The sequence below is a fragment of the Canis aureus genome, chromosome 18 (genome assembly GCF_053574225.1).
Source record: "Canis aureus isolate CA01 chromosome 18, VMU_Caureus_v.1.0, whole genome shotgun sequence".
NCBI lineage: Eukaryota > Metazoa > Chordata > Mammalia > Carnivora > Canidae > Canis > Canis aureus.
This window is the reverse complement of record NC_135628.1, coordinates 20,246,110-20,265,823: the sequence shown is the minus strand read 5'-3', so window position 1 is coordinate 20,265,823 and position 19,714 is coordinate 20,246,110. Positions and strand designations below refer to the sequence as shown.

At 38.4% G+C, this 19,714-nt stretch overlaps 1 protein-coding gene across 1 annotated transcript in view; it reads right to left on the bottom strand.

The window, feature by feature from the left end:
* The window catches only part of HIBADH (3-hydroxyisobutyrate dehydrogenase), a 107,989-nt gene extending 89,472 nt beyond the window's left edge, over positions 1-18,517 (bottom strand). Inside the window, exons 1-2 of the mRNA XM_077856428.1 lie at positions 18,315-18,517; positions 6,065-6,225 (exon numbers count right to left, since the gene is read on the bottom strand). Coding sequence (XP_077712554.1) covers positions 6,065-6,225; positions 18,315-18,405 — 252 coding nt within the window. The 5' untranslated portion in view covers positions 18,406-18,517. The remainder of the gene's footprint in view (positions 1-6,064; positions 6,226-18,314) is intronic.
* Positions 18,518-19,714: the final 1,197 nt, after the last annotated feature.

The window sequence follows — 19,714 nt, the reverse complement described above, 5'->3', positions numbered from 1 at the left end:
ACTAATTAGAGTCCCTTCAATTACATTTACTAATTGAATGGATAAGCAAAGACAGCATGGATCAGTGAAAGGAACACTAATTTGGGAAGCCAGAGACCCAGGTTTAGTTGCAGCCCAGCCACTAAGGTCATGTGTGATTTTGTGAAAATCACTTAACCTCTCTGGCTTCAGTTTCTGAATCTACAAAATAAGAATAGTCACTTGGGTTATCTTTAAGGGTTTCTATCTCCAAAGTGGAAAGGATACCTAGGTAAAGAAATTTTTCACATTTAGTAAACTTAAGTTCTAGGAAAGTTTAGCCTTTGTGAAAAAGGATTCATGGGATATGATCAATACAAAGGTAGAGCATTAACAAGACTCTTCTGCACCTCCCTATCTGTGGACAGTCACTGACCTGGCTGACTCTGGGCCACGGCTCTGCTCTGTCATGATCATCCAGAAAGATCTTGCCAATTCCATCTGCTTCATTCTTAAATTATTATGAATTAAGATGACTCTACTTTTCCATTATCTCAATTTTAACTACAGGAGATTGGTTTCCTTGTGTATCACAATATCTTCAGTCTTTAAGAATTTTTGTAGCCAATTTCTCTGGATTTAGACTCATCTGTATGCTAATACCTATCTATGGCAGGTATGCAATACAAGGCGTAAAAGACTGGACTAATTAAAGACAAAATCTGCTTTGCTGGGTTGGGGGGCAAGGATGGGGGCATCAAGGCCAGAGTAATCTGAAGGAATTCCACTGCCTTTTTACATATCCATCGGAAGGAGACAACTATTAACTAGTAACTTTACACAAAGAAAAACCTCACTGACTTCCAAACAAAACAGTCACAAAAGTTAAGATCAGCATTGCTTCCAAGAAAGCCAAATGGGTAAGAGAAACTTGCTAAGAAGCAAAATGAACATGACCTTGGTTAAACCTGCCACTCTGTTTTTTAATCTTTCCAAGTAGAAAAGCACACTGTTACTTCAAAATTAGACTACACTTGAAAAACGGACAAAAACAGTTTGTGCCTACATCTTGAAACATTTGGTCAACAATGACAGAGCCCACTGAGCAAGAGGCTTTTAAAGTTCTCATTTAATGAGACCTGTGTGGATGCCAGCTTAGATCCCGAGGGAATTACTTAACCAAACATGCTCAGCCTTACAACCCAAGAACCAGATAATTTCCAAGTTTTCAAAGAAAAAAAAAAAACAAAAGAAAAGACAATCTAATTAGGCCTCATTCAACCAGAAAACACACAGAAATGGTGTAAAAGTCCCAAGACTTTTGGCACAGATCAGCAGCATCTCCAAGGAAATTCCTAGACAATGAAAATAAAAATGAAGCAAAAGTCATATGCCCTTGACGCTAATGCTTAAAAAGAGAAATTGGTATTTTCCACAAAACAAAAATGGGATGGAAGGGACAGTGCAGAATATATTCTTAAATGGGGATGCTATCAAATCACTTTATCTTCTAGTTGGGTTTTAATTTTTATCATCATTCTTTCATTTAAAAATATGTCGACAGTTGTCTTCAAAGCACTCTGGACTCCATTACTCAGCCAAGATAGTGGTATGGTATGTTCCCATGGGTGGTGTTGGGGAATGAAGATTTGGGAGAGATGACAGAGACACAATAACAACCCTGTAACAAGAGTAGTAAGAATAGTAATAGCAGTAATAGCATTCTCTATATGCCAGGTTCTCCAGGACTAAAAAGGTACTATTAAAAATCCCAATTTTATAAAATGAGGAAATTCAAGTAGGGAAAGGTTAAATAATCTGTCCAAAGTCACACAGCCAGCAAATGGTAGAGCTGAGATTTAAACCCAGGCAGTCTGGTTCCAGGGTTTATGTTTTTTTTCTTTCTTTTTTTTTTCAGGGTTTATGTTTTTATACTGCATTCACAATTTATCAATTCATGATTTCTAATATACAAAATCTTGATGATTACCTTTGTAATGTAGGTTACATTCTTAGAAAAGATTCTAAAAGTTGAAATGATACATCATTGTAGGTTAAACCTGAGTTTCCAACAGAAATAAGGCTATAAGAAAGGGAACTGAAAAAAGAATGCCCACATTTTTTGTGGAAATGACCAAAATTAACATATTTAACCAAGTATAAATACCTTATTGGCATAGTTTAACTTTTTTTTTTTTTTTAATTGGCTCCATGCCCTCTCATGGAGCCCAATGTAGGGCTTGAACTCATAACCCTGAGATCAAGACCTGAGCTCAGATCAAGAGTTGGATGTTCAACCACCTGGTGCCCCAAGATAACATTTTTTTTAAAGTAAACTCTATGTCCAACATGGAGCTTGAACTCATGACCCTGAGATCAAGAGTCAAATGCTCTACCAACTGAGCCAGCCAGGTACGCCTACAATCTAAGGTTAACATCAGAAGACATAAATAAATTGATTAAATACCATCAAGCTTGTCAAAGTTTTTATTTCCTTCATAACACATGTAATATGTTCTACTACTAGATTAGGCTTGAAGAAAACGTGCAGGGTTAGAACATTCTAAAGCATTTCTTCACCTGAAACTGCAGGTGGCTATCATGCACCTTGATGGCAGAGAAGCCTCTGAGCAAAGCATAGACAAGAGGCAGACAGAAAGGAATCTGATAACATCTGTGCCCAAAATTCAGCTGTGCCTTGGGTCAGACCATTCCCTAACAATAAATCCCCACTTCTGCTTTAAAAAAAAAAAAGGCACTTCAAGAAAATGCCCAAAGTTCTTTAGAACCGGGTATCTCTATTTTGGTACTTTCTCTCCCTGTAAATTTCTCACTGAAAGCACAATCAACATTAGAAACCAAGTAGCCAGGGGATCCTGGGTGTCTCAGTTGGTTAAGCATCTGCCATCGGCTCAGGTTGTGATTCCAGAGTCCTGGGATCGAGCCCAGCATCGAACTCCTGGCTCAGTGGAGAGCCTTCCTCTCCCTCTCCCCCTGATCATGCTTTCTCTCTCTCAATGTCTCTCTCTCTCACTATCTCTCGATCAAATAAATAAACAAAATTAAAAAAAAAAAAAAAACTAGCCAGTCTATGCAATTGTTGGGGGAAAAAATCCATTTTCTTCAGCTGCCATTTTATCAGCTTCACCTGACATAGTAATATTGGGAGATGGGGAGTGGGGTGGGGGGGACACACGGACAACTCCTATCCTTAAAATGGAAGTGTCAACACAAATAGACTCTTAACTGTCGAACCCCTAAACTTTTCACTGCACTATTGTGCACAACGGCAAGAGGTTTTAAGGTTTTCACCTATATTTTTCCATCCCATTCCAAGTCTGGTCTTTGTCTTTTAGTAGTAGAATGAAACTCATTTTTTCTCTTATCCAACATTTTTGAAAACTAAATATAGCTATGAAATAATAATGGTGACACTTTAATATATCAGTACTTATTCATCCAAATTGTTACCTTTTAAAGTAGCCCTCAGGAAATTACACTTGTTCAAATGACATTGCCACTATTCAAAACATTTTTTAGGCTGCCATCATAAATCATTTAACAAATGTTTTCATTTTATATGGTATGATACTTACCCTTAGGCCCAAAGCTTTCTTACCTTTATCCTTCTTCTTTCATTCATCCAAGTTTCACTTTCTCCTACCCTCTACTGCTGTTATAATCAATACTCAGAAGACCTCATACAGTCAAGGTCATAAGGGAACCAGGGATGTGAGAGAGAAAAGATGTGGGAAAAGAGGATTCTCTCTTCTAGGCTGTTGCCTCAGTGTGAACCATCCACAAAACTTTTCCCACTATGTGTTGGGGACACGGGTGGGAACTATAGACAAGAAGCTCAGACACATCTTCACTCTTCACCAATCTGGGAGGAGTAGCTACCCAGAATCCATCTTCTTCCCTTCCTCATATCTACTTATATATCTCAAGAAAAAGGGAAAAAAGGGGAAATCCAGTAACTGACTCTGTGTCCTAGAATCTTCTCATTTCTATTTAGGAATCTGAGAGATACTGTCTCTATGACTTTCATTTCAGACTATACCATTTCTGTCTGGAGATGAGCAAAGATTTTACACAATATTTTTATAGTTCCTCTGAGAAATGACTCTTTAACATTTATTTTTTTCCTCCTTAAAAACCACTTCAGTACTTTATTATAGTCAAAGTGCAAAATTTTTTAAAGATTTTATTTATTCATTCATTAGAGACAGAGAGGCAGAAGGAGAAGCAGGCTCCCCTTGGGGAGCCTGATGCAGGACTCAATTCTAGGACCCCAGGATCACGTCCTGAGCCGAAGGCAGATGCTCAACCAACTGAGCCATCCAGGAGTCCCAAATGCAATTTTAATAGAAACTTTCTCGTAATATTATTTAGTCTTGTCACCCAAGATACACCTAACGCGCTGTCATATCCAATTCAACTTGTTTTATTCTCCACAGTACTACGTGGACTGCTAGACATACAGCAGGTATTCAGAAATTCTACCCTAGAGATGCCTGGGTGGCTCAGTGGTTGAGCGTCTGCCTTCAGCTCAGAGCGTGATCCCAGTCCAGGGATTGAGTCCAGCATCGGGCTCCCTGAATGGAGCCTGCTTCTCCCTCTGTCTGTGTCTCTGCCTCTCTGTGTCTCTCATGAATAAATAAATAAGATAAAAAAAAAAAAAAGAAAGAAGAAAGAAAGAAAGAAAGAAAGAAAGAAAAGAAAAGAAAAGAAAAGAAAAGAAAAGAAAAGAAAAGAAAAGAAAAGAAAAGAAAAGAAAAGAAAATTCTACCCAAAGTAGAATTCTACCCTAGAGTAGAAATCTCTAGAAACTTAAACCTGATCTTTACATAGGCATTACATTTCTTAGTATTTACTTCAGGTCTATCATCCAGAAGTGGGCTGTTTAATTTTTTCTTTCACTTTTTTCTATATTCCTCAGGAAATTTTTAGTATTCTCCTAATTCTAGGATTACATTCAGCTCTTACTTACCAATCTACAATTTGCACAAGAATTTCCTTCATACCTCAAAAAAACAAAACTCTAAAATCGGTTACATGATTTTACATGATCTCCTGTCATATGAGTTATTGATAAAGTTTAACAAATCCAAAGAGGAACTGACCAGTAGTTACTATCATCTAACAGGATAGAATACTCTAGTCCAAAAATTCCTGATATAAGAATGATAGACTAAAAACCAAACACTAGAGATCTGTCATAACTTAGCTCTGTACTTCATTATGACACACAGTGTTTCTAAGTTGTCTTCTGGTTTATGGCCAATAACATATTTATTCACGAAGTGCTGCCATACAATATTTATGAAGTACATTCACATACATTCTCTTGTTTAAGCCTCATAATCTAAAGACGTAGGCTGTCATGATTCCCATTTCACAGTTGCAGAAATCAGCGGAGGTGAAATAATTTGCCCCCCAGTAAGAAAGCAGGTAAGTATTTAAGCTGGGATTCAAACTAAGCTATCCCTAAGCCTATTCTGGTCCTAGGACAATTGTGCCTCTCAATAACATGGAAAGCTACTTCCACCAAACTACCTGCTTTTACAGGACAATCAGTAAAGTTATGGTCTCAGAAAACTGATATATAGCCAAAGCAATCGCCTTTGACTCAACCTAGGAAATGTTCCCAATCATCTGCCAAAGAATAAATTGCCTCAATTCTCTGTTGCACAGATGTTTGATGAAAGTTAACAGGGCAGCCCAGGTGGCTCACCGGTTTAGCACCACCATCAGCCCAGGGCCTGATCCTGGAGACCAGGGTCACGTCCCGCATCGGGCTCCTTGCATGGAGCGCATGGAGCCTGCTTCTCCCTCTGTCTGTGTGTTTGCCTCTCTCTCTCTCTCTGTCTCTCATGAATAAATAAATAAAATCTTTTAAAAAAATAAATAAAAGTTAACAATAACAACTATATATATTATATACACACACACACACTTGTATTTATATATACAAAAAACAACAAATACATAACATGCATAAAATTAACAATGAAATAGGTTTATAATTCCAATGGGTATACTCCTAAATTGTCATATTGATTTTTAAACATCAAAATCTAGAACACATCTAAAGAAAAGGCCTTACCTGTTCACCTGCATCTTGAAACTCTTTACATGCATCAGGGAACACATCATAAATAATGAGTGGATAGCCATGTTTCATGAGGTTTTTTGCCATTGGATTCCCCATGTTGCCCAGTCCAATGAATCCAACTGGAGTCTTAGAAGCCATTGACCTAGAACATACTGATTTCAATAAATTACTTTTAGTAGGAGCGGTGACATTTCTTATTGTAAACATTCATTCGGTATTAGGTCAGTTGTTACTGAGATGTTCTCTATTTTTAAAAAAGCTTTAAGGGATGTCTGGGTGGTTCAGCGGTTTGGTGCCTGCCTTTGGCCCAGGGCGTGATCCTGGAGACCAGGGATAGAGTCCCGCGTTGGGCTCCCTGCATGGAACCTGCTTCTCCCTCTGCCTATGTCTCTGCCTCTCTCTCTCTGTGTCTCTCATGAATAAATAAATAAAATCTTTAAAAAAAAAAAACTTTATAATACTAGATTTAAATCATCTAATCATATTTAAAGACATCAACCATGTACAAGTAGATTAACATCTAATTATTTCATTCTATAGGAAACAGCTATACAATTTTAAGCAATCTGGTTTCTACCTCTATATAATATCCCTTTACCATTTTTAACAATAAATTTTAAAACGTTATCACTTCTAAAATATGTACTTTATAATGTGAAGTACTCTAGATTCCTCATATCTATTTTATATCCTTTAATAATATGTATGGCAAACTAAAAATATTCAATAAAACATGTATCTTGGACAAGGTCCAAGAATGGAAAAGTTTTTTACCTTCTCACCCCCACGTTTTAGAAATCATCCCCTCCAATGGTATAAACAACATCTTAAGAAAATGTTAAACCAACTAAGTCACCAGTTTATAAGGTGGGCTCTAGGGAAGAAGACAGGGATGGGCTTTAAAAGGCAAGGGTAATCGTTAAAGTGCCTTGGGCTAACAACTCCATGCACTTTCAAAGAAGCAGCATTTCCATTTGCAGGAAAAGAATTGTTCTTAAAAAGCTGTATGCTGGTTCTATTTGATTTTCTTCTTTTTCACAAGAGGCCTTTTGAAATCATACAGGGGCATAGAATAAAAAGTAATGCTTTTTGCAAGAGAGAGCAAAAGGACTTTGCATTGCCATGAAAATAACCTTAAATACCATTTTTCCATTTCTAGATTTAGAACTCCACTCAACACGTATTTACTACACGAAGTACTATGACAGAGCCCGAGATAGACATAAGCAAGATATACAGTCCTTACCCTTGAAGAGCTCCCACTCTTCTGAAAGAATAACTCCACTTGCCCTTTTCCTTGCCAATTCAAAGCTTTTTTTTTTTTTTTCTTTGTCTTTCAAGGACTCCAGTTATAAAACTGTGTAGTATACCAACTAATCACAGATACCCTTTTAAGTTTCAGGTCCATCAACTGATGGATCCCTGCTCTTCCTTGAATTTAATTTAAATGTAATGAGCTTTCCTAAAAGCAAATTATTTGAAGCCCTAAAGCTTAAGAAATAGAGGTCTTCTGGAGCACCTGGCTGGTGGAGCATGCAGTTCTTGATCTGGAGGTTATGAGTTTGAGCCCCACGTTGGGTGCAGAAATTACTTAAAATCTAAGAAGAAAGAAAGAAAGAGAAAGAAAGAAAGAAAAGAAAGAAAAGAAAGAAAGAAAGAAAAGAAAGAAAGAAAGAAAAGAAAGAAAGAAGGAAGGAAAGAAAGAAAAGAAAGAAAGAAAGAAAGAAAGAAAGAAAGAGGAGAAGAGGAGAAGAAAAGAAAAAAGAAAAGAAAAGAAAGAAAAGAAAAGAAAAGAAGAAAAGAAAAAAGAAGAGAGAAAAGAAAAGAAAAAAGAAAAGAAAAGAAAAGAAAAGAAAAGAAAAGAAAAGAAAAGAAAAGAAAAAAAGAGGTCATCCTGGGTTAGGAGCATATTTATTTCCTTTCAACTTGATGATTGACTCTAACATTTCCATTAACTATGGGTGTCATTCTTGTGCAACATCATCTTACCAGTTTAAGTTTAACACAGTGGGTATAATAGGAGTCCTGTGTCTGACTTCCTGACCCCCAAGGGGTTCAATGACAGAGAAATGACACCTAATAGAAATGTTATGATATTAAACAGAATGAGAAGCATACTTTGTAAAAGAACTCAAGCATTAATAACTAATAGTGCTAATAGCTACTACTACCAGAGTATATTAAGCTTGGGAAAGTATAATTTAACTAAAGACATTAAAAATTAGAAAGACTGTGATTTAAAAATAGTTAATTTAACAGGCAATTACTGAAGTCTAAACAGTAAGTATGGCAAGGTAGAACCACAATTCATTCACATATTCAACAAATATGAAGCAACTATTATATACCGCACCACAGAAGACACAATGACATATATAGTCCTTGCTGTCAAAAGCCTAAAATCTAAAAGGAAATACACCATGCACACAAATACAAGAAAGCTGAAGATGAAATATAAAAAACAATGCTGACATAAAGAATTCATCTGGTTTAAGCACTTAAAGAAGGTAGCATGTGACCTGAGTATTCTATGATTTCAAATGGAAAGGAGAATAAGAAGGAAGGAAACTCTATATAAAAAAGGAACATGATGGGACACCTGGGTAGCTCAGTGGTTAAGCATCTGCCTTTGGCTCAAGTTGTGGTCTTGGGGTCCTAGGATCAATCCCGCATCAGGCTCCCAGGAGGAAGCCTGCTTCTCCCTCTGCCAACGTCTCTGCCTCTCTCTCTCTGTGTCTCTCACAAATAAACAAATAAAATCTTTTTTTCTTTTTTTTTTTAAGATTTTGCTTATTTATTCGTGAGAGAGACACAGAGAGACAAGACACAGGCAGAGGGAGAAGCAAGGAGCCAATGTGGGACTCAGTCCTGGGACTCCAGGATCACACCCTGAGCCAAAGGCAGACGATCAACTGCTGAGCCACTCAGGCATCCCAACAAATAAAAATCTTAAAAAAAAAAAAAAAAAAAGGAATATGAATATATGCAAAGAAATAGGAAAGCCAAGAAAGAAAAATAAGAGTAAAAGTTAATATTCTTGACAATTTTACTACATGCCAGATACTTACTAAGCATTTTATAAATAGCACTGTCATCATATTCTATCATTAAGCTTCCTTTCAACTGAGCTCTGACACTTAAAAAATTTAAATAAAATGCCCAACTATACTAAACTGCAAGGCCAAGATTCAAATCCAGCCAATCTGACTCTAGATGCTTCACTTTTAACCACTGTATGATATTGCCCTTTATTTTTCCTAGAGGATGCACAAAGAAATAAATAAGAAATAAGATTGAAAGAAACAGTGCAGGGCGCCTAGGTGGCTCAGTTGATTAAGCATCCAACTCTTTATTTCAACTCAGGTCATGTCAGGGCCATGGGTTTGGGATTGAGCCTGCCACTGGCTCTTCACTCAGCAGAAAGTCTACTTGAAATTCTCTCTCTCCATCTCCCTCTGCCCCTCTCTGCTACATGCACTCTCTTTAACATGGATGGATGGATGGATGGATGGATGGATGGAAAGAAAGAAAGAAAGAAAGAAAGAAAGAAAGAAAGAAAGAAAGAGAGAGAGAGAGAGAGAGAAAGGAAAGAAGAAGCAATGTAACCATAATGTGGAAGATTGGGAAGCATGTTAAACAATTTGACTATATATTTTTTTTTGACTATATTTTATAAGGAAGAGGTATTGGGACAGGCAGCAATCTCTGTGACATCATCAGCCTGAGCAATATTTTCTAGATATGTCTTCTCAGGCAAGACTAACAATAAAAATAAATCATTGAGACTAATAATAAAGACTAATGTAACAGTAACACTACTGTAGGTCTCTATTCATCCATTTAAGCTGCTATAACAAATATACCATAGTCTCAGTGGCTTGAACAACAAACATTTATTTCTCACAATTCTGGAAGCTGGGAAATCCAAGATTAAGGTGGCAACAGATCCAGTATCTGGTAAGAGCCCACTTCCTGACTTTGTATATGGCCATCTTCTTATATCCTTTACACGGCAGAGAGCAGAGAACAAGAGAACAAGCTCTCCTGTCTCTTTTTATAAGGATACTAATCCCATTAATAAGGGCTCCACTCTCATAACCTAATTACTTCCCAGAGGCCCCACCTTCTAATACCATCACAGTGGGGATTAGGATTTTGACATATAAAAGGGGGGGGGGGAGTGGGCAAACACTCAGTTTATAAATAAGGTCAGAGTTAATAAAAGGTGGTGGCCTTAGAAAAGACAAATATGAAAAAAATTTCAAAGGCAGAAGTAAAAGGACATAGCAAAAGACTGGATTATGGGCTAAAATAAGGGAAAGATCAAAGATGACAGCAAGAAAATAGTGCTTTCAATAACCTAAGTGGAGAAATCAAGAGGGATATCTCCCTTTTAAATAAAGTAACTGTGAACTGTCATGTCAATGAGCTGAAAGATATCCCACAGGCTTAGAAATATTATAACCAATTACCATCATGTCAGAGATAGGATGAAAAAAAAGGTATGTATAAGGTAACAATCTGCTTTAAGGTGCAAACAGAAATTGTGGCAGTTGATACAATTGCCAAATGAGAGTAAAAAAGATTGAAAAGCAAAGCCCAAGGGAATGTCAACATTTAGAAGTCAAAAAGAATAAGAAACCAATTCTGAACCCACAAAATGTTAAAATTACGGGACAAGGATATTCAAAGTTATAATAACTGTAGTCTGTATTTTCCAAAAATAGAGATATGGAAGATACAAGAGAGACCCAAAATTGAATTTCATAAGATGAAAACGACCATGTATAAGATGAAAATCACACTGGATTAAAAGCAGAATAGATACTGCAGAATAAAGGATTAGTGTTCTTAAAGACACAGCAATAGAAACTATCCAAAACAGCATGCAGAGAGAGAAGAAACAACCTAAAAAAGAGAACATTCGTGAACTGTGAGACAACTTCAACCACCCAAATACACAAGTAACTAGTTATCAAATGAGAGAAAAGTAGAGACAGAAAAAATATATAAAGAAATAACACCCAAAAATGTCCAAATCTGATGAAAACTATAAACCCCCACCATACACATCCAAGAAGCTCAGTGAACCCCAACACAAGAAACATAAACACAACTATACCACAATACATCATAATCAAAATGCTCAAAAGCAGCCAGAGGAAAAGACACTGTATACAGAGTAGCAAAGATAAGGCAAATTTCTTGTCAGACACAAATTAAGTGAGAATGTAGCCGACCATCATCTTAAAAGTACTGAAACAACAACTGTCAAGGTAGGAATCTATATTCAGTAAAAATATATTATTACAAATATTTGTGTATGCAAAGGGACAGGAAGAAATTTGGAGGCATGTCGGGTATGGTCACAATCTTGATTATGGTGATAGTTGCACAGGTATATACATATGTCAAAACTCATCAGATTATATGCCTTAAATATGTACATTTATTATAAGTCAACTATAATACAATAAAGCTATTTTTTAAAAACGTTTACAAAACAAACAAGAGAAGACAGTTCTCAAATAAAAGATACTAAAATGATATATTAATCAAATGCAATGTATGAAGTTTGAATGGAAACTGACTTGGAAAAAATTTAAAAACTATAAAAGATTTTTTTTTAGATTTATTTATTTATTTGAAAGAGAGAGAGACTGAGAGAGAGAACAAGTAGAAGGGAAGGGCAGAGGGAGAAGCAGAATCCCTGTGGGGTAGGGAGTCTAATGCAGGACTTGATCCCAGAATCCTGGGATCATGACCTGAGCCAAAGGCAGACGCTTAACCAACTGAACCACCCAAGTGCCCTATAAAAGGATATTTTAAGAAAATTTTGGAACTGAAAATATAAACTGGTTATTAAGTGATGTTATAGAATTGCTAATTGTCTTAGGTAATGATAGTTTGGTTATATAGGAGACCATTCTTATTCTTAGGAGATTCACTCTGCATTACTTAAGGTTGAAGGGTCATGATAGCTGCATTTACTTTCAAATTATACAGGTAGGATATGAATATATTTGGAAAGAAATAAAGCAAATATGTCAAAATGTTAACAGCTGTTGACTCTAAACAAAGATTTCACAGATATTCAATGCATTATTCTTTCAATATTTTTGCTTGAAATTTTTAACAATAAAATAAAAAGAAAAAAAAGCATATCTAACATGGAAAAAAAAATCACAAACATGACAAAATACAAATAACCAGGAAAAACACTTGCAACACACAAGAGAAACAGCACTACTTTGTTTAAAATCTAGAAGAAACATGAATAACTCATTTTTTAAGCAAGTAAAAATCACAAAATAATAGTAAACCGAAAATATGTAAATGACAAAACCTTTAAAAATATACTCAATTCTGTCATAATTGGAGTAATACAAAACAAAGCAATGTAGTAGCATTTTTCACTTATCAGATGAACAAATTCGTTTCTCTGATAAAAGTACTGGCAAGGAAGGACTGATGAAAACATGTACCCTCATACTGCAGAATCACATTTTAGGTCAGCCTTTTGGATGACCTTTTTTTTTTTTTTTTTTTTTTTTTCTTTTAATGAGAGTCACACAGAGAGAGAGAGAGAGGCAGAGACATAGGCAGAGGGAGAAGCGGGCTCCATGCACCGGGAGCCCGACGTGGGATTCGATCCCGGGTCTCCAGGATCACGTCCTGGGCCAAAGGCAGGCGCCAAACCGCTGCGCCACCCAGGGATCCCCTTGGATGGCTATTTGAAAAAAAATTATCTACATTTGAATTTTATTATGAAATTCAAATTTAAAATGTACATACTCTTTGACACAGTAATTCCATATCTAGGAATTTATGCTATACTGGGGTGTCAGCACAGTTTTTCTTAAAGGGTCAGGTAGGAAACATTTTCAGCTTTCCAGGCCACGAGGCCTCTGTCACAGCTATTCAACTCTAATTTTAAAGCAGCCATAAACAATCTATAGACAAATGACCATGCTCGTGTTTCAATACAATTTTATTTACAAAAAACAGGGGCCCAGCTATAGGCCACAGTTTGTTGACTCCTACTAGGAGGTTATTAAGTGAAAAAAAAAGCAAGATAAAGAGCATTATATATAATAAAGTACCATGGGTAAGGACACATGCATTAACTTTTACTGAATTTCTGTAAGAATATGTAAGAAACAGTAGTTACATCTAGAGAGTTGTTGGACTAATGGGTCAGAGTTAGAGAAAAGACTATTTTTTATAATCTTTTGAGTTTTTACCATGTGCATACAACTTTTTAAACTACTTTCATAATAAAATAAAATTAATGAATTGGCACACAGTGAGAGTTTACTAATGTTATATGAGTGAATGACAACTAGACAGAGCTTTCATCAAGTGGACATACGGGGATAAAGTCAGTTCTGAAGCAATCACAGAATAAAGACGGTGATAAAACGGATTCAGCAAAGTGGATCCGCAACCATTAAACACTGCAGGTTGACTCTCCATTATCCCTTCCTCCCAGATCCAGAGGCAAGTTCTAAATAATTAAACCAATTACGGTAATGCCATCTCTCTACAACTGGTTAGGTTCCAGAGATTGGCAGCCCTAGGTAAACCATTTGGAAATGCTGTGGGTAATCTGAATATGTAACAAGGAATGAACCAGAGATTAACAAAAGGATTGTATCTAATCAGCAAATTTCTGTGACTATCAGTAGTAACATTACTTAAGTGACATCCAGGAGGAACACAGATCACAGACAAGAGAAGTTACCCAGAAAAAGAGCAGGAGGTAGAGAAAAAATAATACTAAAATGCTATCAAAGGCATCACTGAAATTCCTAATTACAAGTAAATCTGAAGTCTAAGCTGGATACAGACAAACTTAGAAAGGGACTTAATGAAATGAGGGAGCAGAAAAGGACATCTATGTATGAGGGAACAGAAAAGTACATCTATGAAATGAGGGAGCAGAAAAGTACATCTATGTATATAGATGTGGGATGGAAATTGGGGGTCAAAGGACTAAGTGTAATAACAATGACATACATAGCACACTGATTAACAGAAAGGGGTTGGGAGGTGGTGTAATACTAACCAGAAGGCCAGTTCAGTTTTTGAATATTGGAAGTATAGCAATACCTAGCAATGAAAATTTGGAAGAGCTGAAGTAGAGTGCTGATGTTAGTTGTTAAAGCCGAGACCCAGCTTTGGATGGGCCAATATGAAAATCGATGAAGATAAAGTCTTTAATGATGGGCTCAGTAGTTCATCTCATTTTTGCTTATGGCAAAGATAGAGAAAGGGTAGTATAATTAGATGACAACGTCAAAAGAGAAGAGAGTTCTTACTGATGGTGATTATATTTAAGAACTCTGAATTCAGAAGACCTACATTCCTATCCAAGCAAGGTCACTTTTTAGATGTATGCCCTTGAATAAGTTCCTTGGTTTCCCTAGACATTAAGTTTTATCAACAAGAGTCACTACTTCAGGTTAAAAATACTTAAGGACGCCTTGAGATAATACATGTAAAGTGTCAAACAGCACCTGGTACCATAGGTCATTAAATATTTGCTACTTCCAGTAGTCAAGAGACAGCACTGGGGTACAAGTCCTATGCCGAATGCCCATTTTGCCTAGTAGGTAAGAAGAGCCAGAGTGTTAGAAAAAGGGATAGAGAATATTTTAGAGGATGCTCCCTATCCAAGAAATAGAGCTCTTATTTAAGGTAAAGCATCAGGAGTGCTTGGACAATACAGAACACCCTCCCAAAGATGCAGAAATTCAAATAAGTAAAAGAAAATTCTCACCCTAAAAGCTTTCAAACTTAAATAATACATTTTCCCTTAAGTAAGTTACACACGTTAATACATAGAAATACAGCTGGATAGCTAAAATCAAGCTGGCAGAAAATCAGTCAACACAATACAAAGGTGACACTGGTTGACTGGTAAAGAAACTAGCTAGAAATTTTGGCAAAACTAGTTTCTAAATCCACAAATGTAAATTTATAGGTTATGTCCTTTTTCTCCAATGAGACAGGGGCAAAGGTATCCATATCTTGGTAACATGCAGTGGTACCAAAAAACCAGACTATTCTAAATATGAAAATACAAAAATTGTAGAAAACTGGAAAATATGAAAAAGTATCATAAGGGAAAAAGATAATCTCATTACACAAAAATAATCACTATTAGCATTTTACAGGGCCCATCCAGTTTTTTAAGTGCATTTTTTCATTATATTGAGATTATATAGTACACACAACTTTCATACTACTTTATCACATAATATTATGTCAAAAGTATTCTATCTACTTTATTTTTTTTTAAGATTTTATATATTTATTAATTCATGAGAGACACAGAGAGAGAGAGAGAGAGAGAGAGAGGCAGAGACACAGGCAGAGGAGAAGCAGGCTCCATGCAGGGAGTCCGATGTGGGACTCGATCCCGGGTCTCCAGGATCAGGCCCTGGCCAAAGGCAGACCTAAACTGCTGAGCCACCCAGGCTGCCCTCTATATACTTTAATACTAAGAGTTACCAAACTAAGGGTAGTGACTTGCTCTACAAAGGCCTTTATTTGAGTCATTACTTTAGAAATAATTATTTTCCTTATGTAATCTCACAAGTCTAAGGTCAACTTTTGGTTGGAGGATCTTAATCAGCTTTTCAAAGTTTCATGTGCAACCTTAGAGGCTAATGCTAAGGAAAAATATGCTATACATTTTATTTATACTATGCATTGCTTTGGAAGTAGATTTCATATACACAAAAAGGGCCATAGTAAAAAAATTCCCATTTCTGTACATGATGCTGGTTAATTTTCCAATTCCACCTTTGATCAGTGGTCATTTTAAGGTAATCTGATACAAATTATTTTTCCATGTACATGTTGATGAGTCACAAAAAGCACAGAGCTCTTATAATTGTAGATTTTTTTCTTGTCCAATTAAAGAAGTCTAAACTAAATCTAGTTACTTTTTAAAATACAGAACTTTTTAATAAATGATGAAATAGTAATATATGAGTACTTTACTATTTATTTTTCCTTTTTGAGGCTTTTAATATTTTAAAATTAAGATATGCTTTTAGCCAGCAACCTTTAGGTCTCTCTTTTTAAGTAAATACGTCGTATGGATCTTTATAATAGTATCATCCATATGATAAGAACACCCCAAACATACAACAGCAACAAATATCCCACAGAATTCAGAACATTAAATAATGTTACTATTTGAACATTGTTCTTTCTGTCCCTAAACTCTAGATTTGCATGTATTTTTTAAGTTTTTAAGACTCCAATGCCAAAAAAGTTAACGAAAAAGTATATTTAGTAAACTAAAATTAACAAAAACATTTTTTTAATTCTAAAGTTTATTTATTTATTTGAGAGAGAGAGAGAGAGAGAGCGTGCGCGCCACGAGTACAAGCACAGAAGGAAGGAGGGCAGGGAAAGGGGAAAGCAGGCTCCCCACGGAGAGCAGAGAGGGACTCCAGGACTCTGAGATCATGACCTGAGCTGAAGGCAGATGCTTAACCAACTGAGCCACCGAGGCACCCAAAATTAACAGAAACATTTAAAACAATTCCACCAAGTAAAAACAATTGTAGTTTTAAGCAATCACACAAAACTAAATATTTAAAATTTATCATAAATCTATATCCATACATCTTTGGGTCAAATAGCCCAAAGAACACGTTGTATTGCCAAAGTAGTCTAACTAGCATTGGGAGGTAAGTTCATCCAGTTGAGAGGCAACGAGGATAGTCTTAGGCCTCAGGTCCTTCCAGCATGAATTTAAAGAACTTTCATAACTCTGAAATGTGCATCATTAAAATATCATTAGAACAGCTTGTAAAGCCACCAAATAACACATTCGTCTTCCCCTGGCTAATCAAAACTGAAACAACAGCACATTCATGTGAAAACTAGTACAACATTTAGTAATGGAAAAGTGACTAATAGATTCAAGTATCTTCAAAGTGGGAGGTGTTTATATATATATATATAGCTCAATACATACATGTAGCTCAAATAGTGGTTACACTCAAGTTTAGCAGATTCCATGAGTTTGTATCTTGTTACTGTGATTCTGTATCAGACATCTGTTCTCTTGCATCACATGAAGCCTGCCTGTCTCAAGCCAGAGAGGAAATTCACTGTTCTGCTTTAGTATTACTGAAGGGGAGGAAGGGAAGCTATTAAGCACTAAATTCCCAGCCTGGTATTTTGTTACGTGATCAGAAAATATTAATGCCAAAGCTATTTTAAAAATCCTAAGTATGAAACTGCTCAACAGTGCATTGTTACAGCTCTCAAAGTTTTACAGAAAGACCATGGCAATGTCCCCACAAATCAACCAACTTTTCCAATTAAAGTAGAAACTGCAGGAATGAGGAAGCATCAAGAACTACTTTCTAGATCCTGCTGGGATGCCCCAATTCACTTATGCAAGGGGCTTCAAGTTCTTCGTTGGAAAAATGATTAGATTAGATCCCTGTGGATCTAAAAACTGCCTCTTCCTAAGTCGATGGTTGGCTTCCATGACTTATAATGATATGCAGGGAGGAAGAGGATAGGTTCAGACCACAATTTTGAGGACACTCAAAGTGTCTTGGTTCATAATTTGCCAGAAGTGCCAGCATCTTCGGGTAGCACAGTTACAAAGAAAGGGGGGGTTTCGGAGGAGGCACCCCTTGGTGGTCAAGGGTGACTTAAAACTTGGCTGGAATGACTTGTCACCTGGTTTGTACAGATAACGGTTTGTGTGAGATCATCCTTCGCGATTAAGGTGGTTAACAAAATTCAAGCCCCGCTGCCCGATGGCACTCCCACCGGGGCGCATCCCTGGGGGCGCTGGAAGGTCGGCCAGCGCCGCAAGCCCAGAGTCCGCAGGGGGGTGGGTGCCGGGTCGCCCCCGGGGTTGGGCCCTCCGGCCGTCCTCGGAGCCCGAACTCCAAAGAAGCACGCCCCGGAGCCAAATACTCCTCCCTTGCCCCCAAGCTCTTCCCACCCCTTCCTAAGAGCCGAAGAAGCCGCGGAAAGCCATTCATCTGGATCCCGGGCGGGAGGGGGCGGGGAAAGAACCAGCTAGCTGTGCGACAGGCAGCGGCAGGAGCGGCCAGGCCTTGGGACCAGCCAAAATTGAGGAATTTTAAGCCCCGACCCAACCGCAGCGCCTCCCGTGAAAGCCCTTCTCCGGCCGTCAGGGCGCGAGGAGCGGCAGCCGGAGGAGGGACGGGGGGACAAGGCGCGAGGTCCTTACCCGCTGCAAGGCTGGCCGCGGCCGGGCGCTGGCCGCGGCTCCAATACCGGAGGCCGGAGGCGGCTGCACGGAGCCGTAAGGAGGCTGCCATGCTGCCCCCGCCCCGCCTCCCCGCGGTGACCTCCGCGGCTCCGGGCTCACCCACTGACTGCGAGTGTGCGCCGCGGAGCGGGCGGGATGCGCCGCGGCGTGGGGCCGCGCGCGCACGCGCTCTGCAGCTCAGGGCGAGCTCCCACCGACGAGGCGCGGCCCGGCGAGACCCGGGTCGTCAGTGCCCTGACGGATGGGCGACGCGACCAATCAGGATGCTCGTGTCCGCTAACCGCCAATGGGAAGCCTTTCCGAGCCCCACCCCCATGCAGCGCTCTGGCCCCGCCCCCGAGCTCCGCCCCCGTCCACCGACTGCTGGCGGGAGTCCGCTTGTTTATCAAAACGCAGTGGGTGTGCGGGAGGCGGTGGCCGCGGCTCGCGTCCGACTCCAGAGAGCCCTCGACCGTCCCCCCGCCCCTAAGGACCGCCCCCTGCGTGGCTGCAACTGCCTGTGTTGCCTCTACGCGGACAAGGACAAAACTTGCATTTGCCTGCGGCTGCTGCGATTTTCAGGCAAAAGCAGAAATTCTTCGTCTAAGTATGGGAACCCATTTTTAACTTCAATACGTAATTCTAAAAAATAAAAAATACGGGATCCCTGAGTGGCTCAGCGGTTTAGCACCTGCCTTTGGCCCAGAGCGCGGTCCTGGAGTCCCGGGATCAAGCCCCACGTCGGGCTCCCTGCATGGAACCTGCTTCTTCCTCTCCCTCTGCCTGTGCCTCTGCCTCTCTCTCTCTATGTCTATCATGAATGAATGAATGAATGAATGAATGAATGAATGAATGAATGAATAAATAAATAAATAAATAAATCGTGGATCTCCTAATGTTAGCATTTGTATTTTTAGCGTCCTTTCATTGAGAAACAACAGAAACCTGCCATAAATGTAATGACTTCATTTTATCTAACCCAACAGTTTCTCCGGAAATTCGAAAGATAGTAGGAAAATAACGTTGCTGACCTTGTTCTCTTTGAAGGGTAGAATTATTAGCAACTCTGTTCCCATGTACATTTTTCTGATCTTTGAAAACTCTGCATTTTGTAAGCAAAAGCTAAGGATAAATGAAAATCCAGAAACTATGTGCGTGTCAGAGAGAGATTGGTTCATTCTTGTCTGTGCTTAGGGTACATATTTGAATCTCTGAACCTTTTGGCCGTAATGGCAGGGCCTCTCGTCTCCCCTGACCCCATCAAAGGGTTGTGAGCCCTGCCCACTCCAAAGCAAGACTTGCAACCTTTGGAGAAAGGTAGCATAGGAGGAAAAACAATGAGGAGTGGCTAGGGCAATAGAAAGCTCAAGATGTCCACC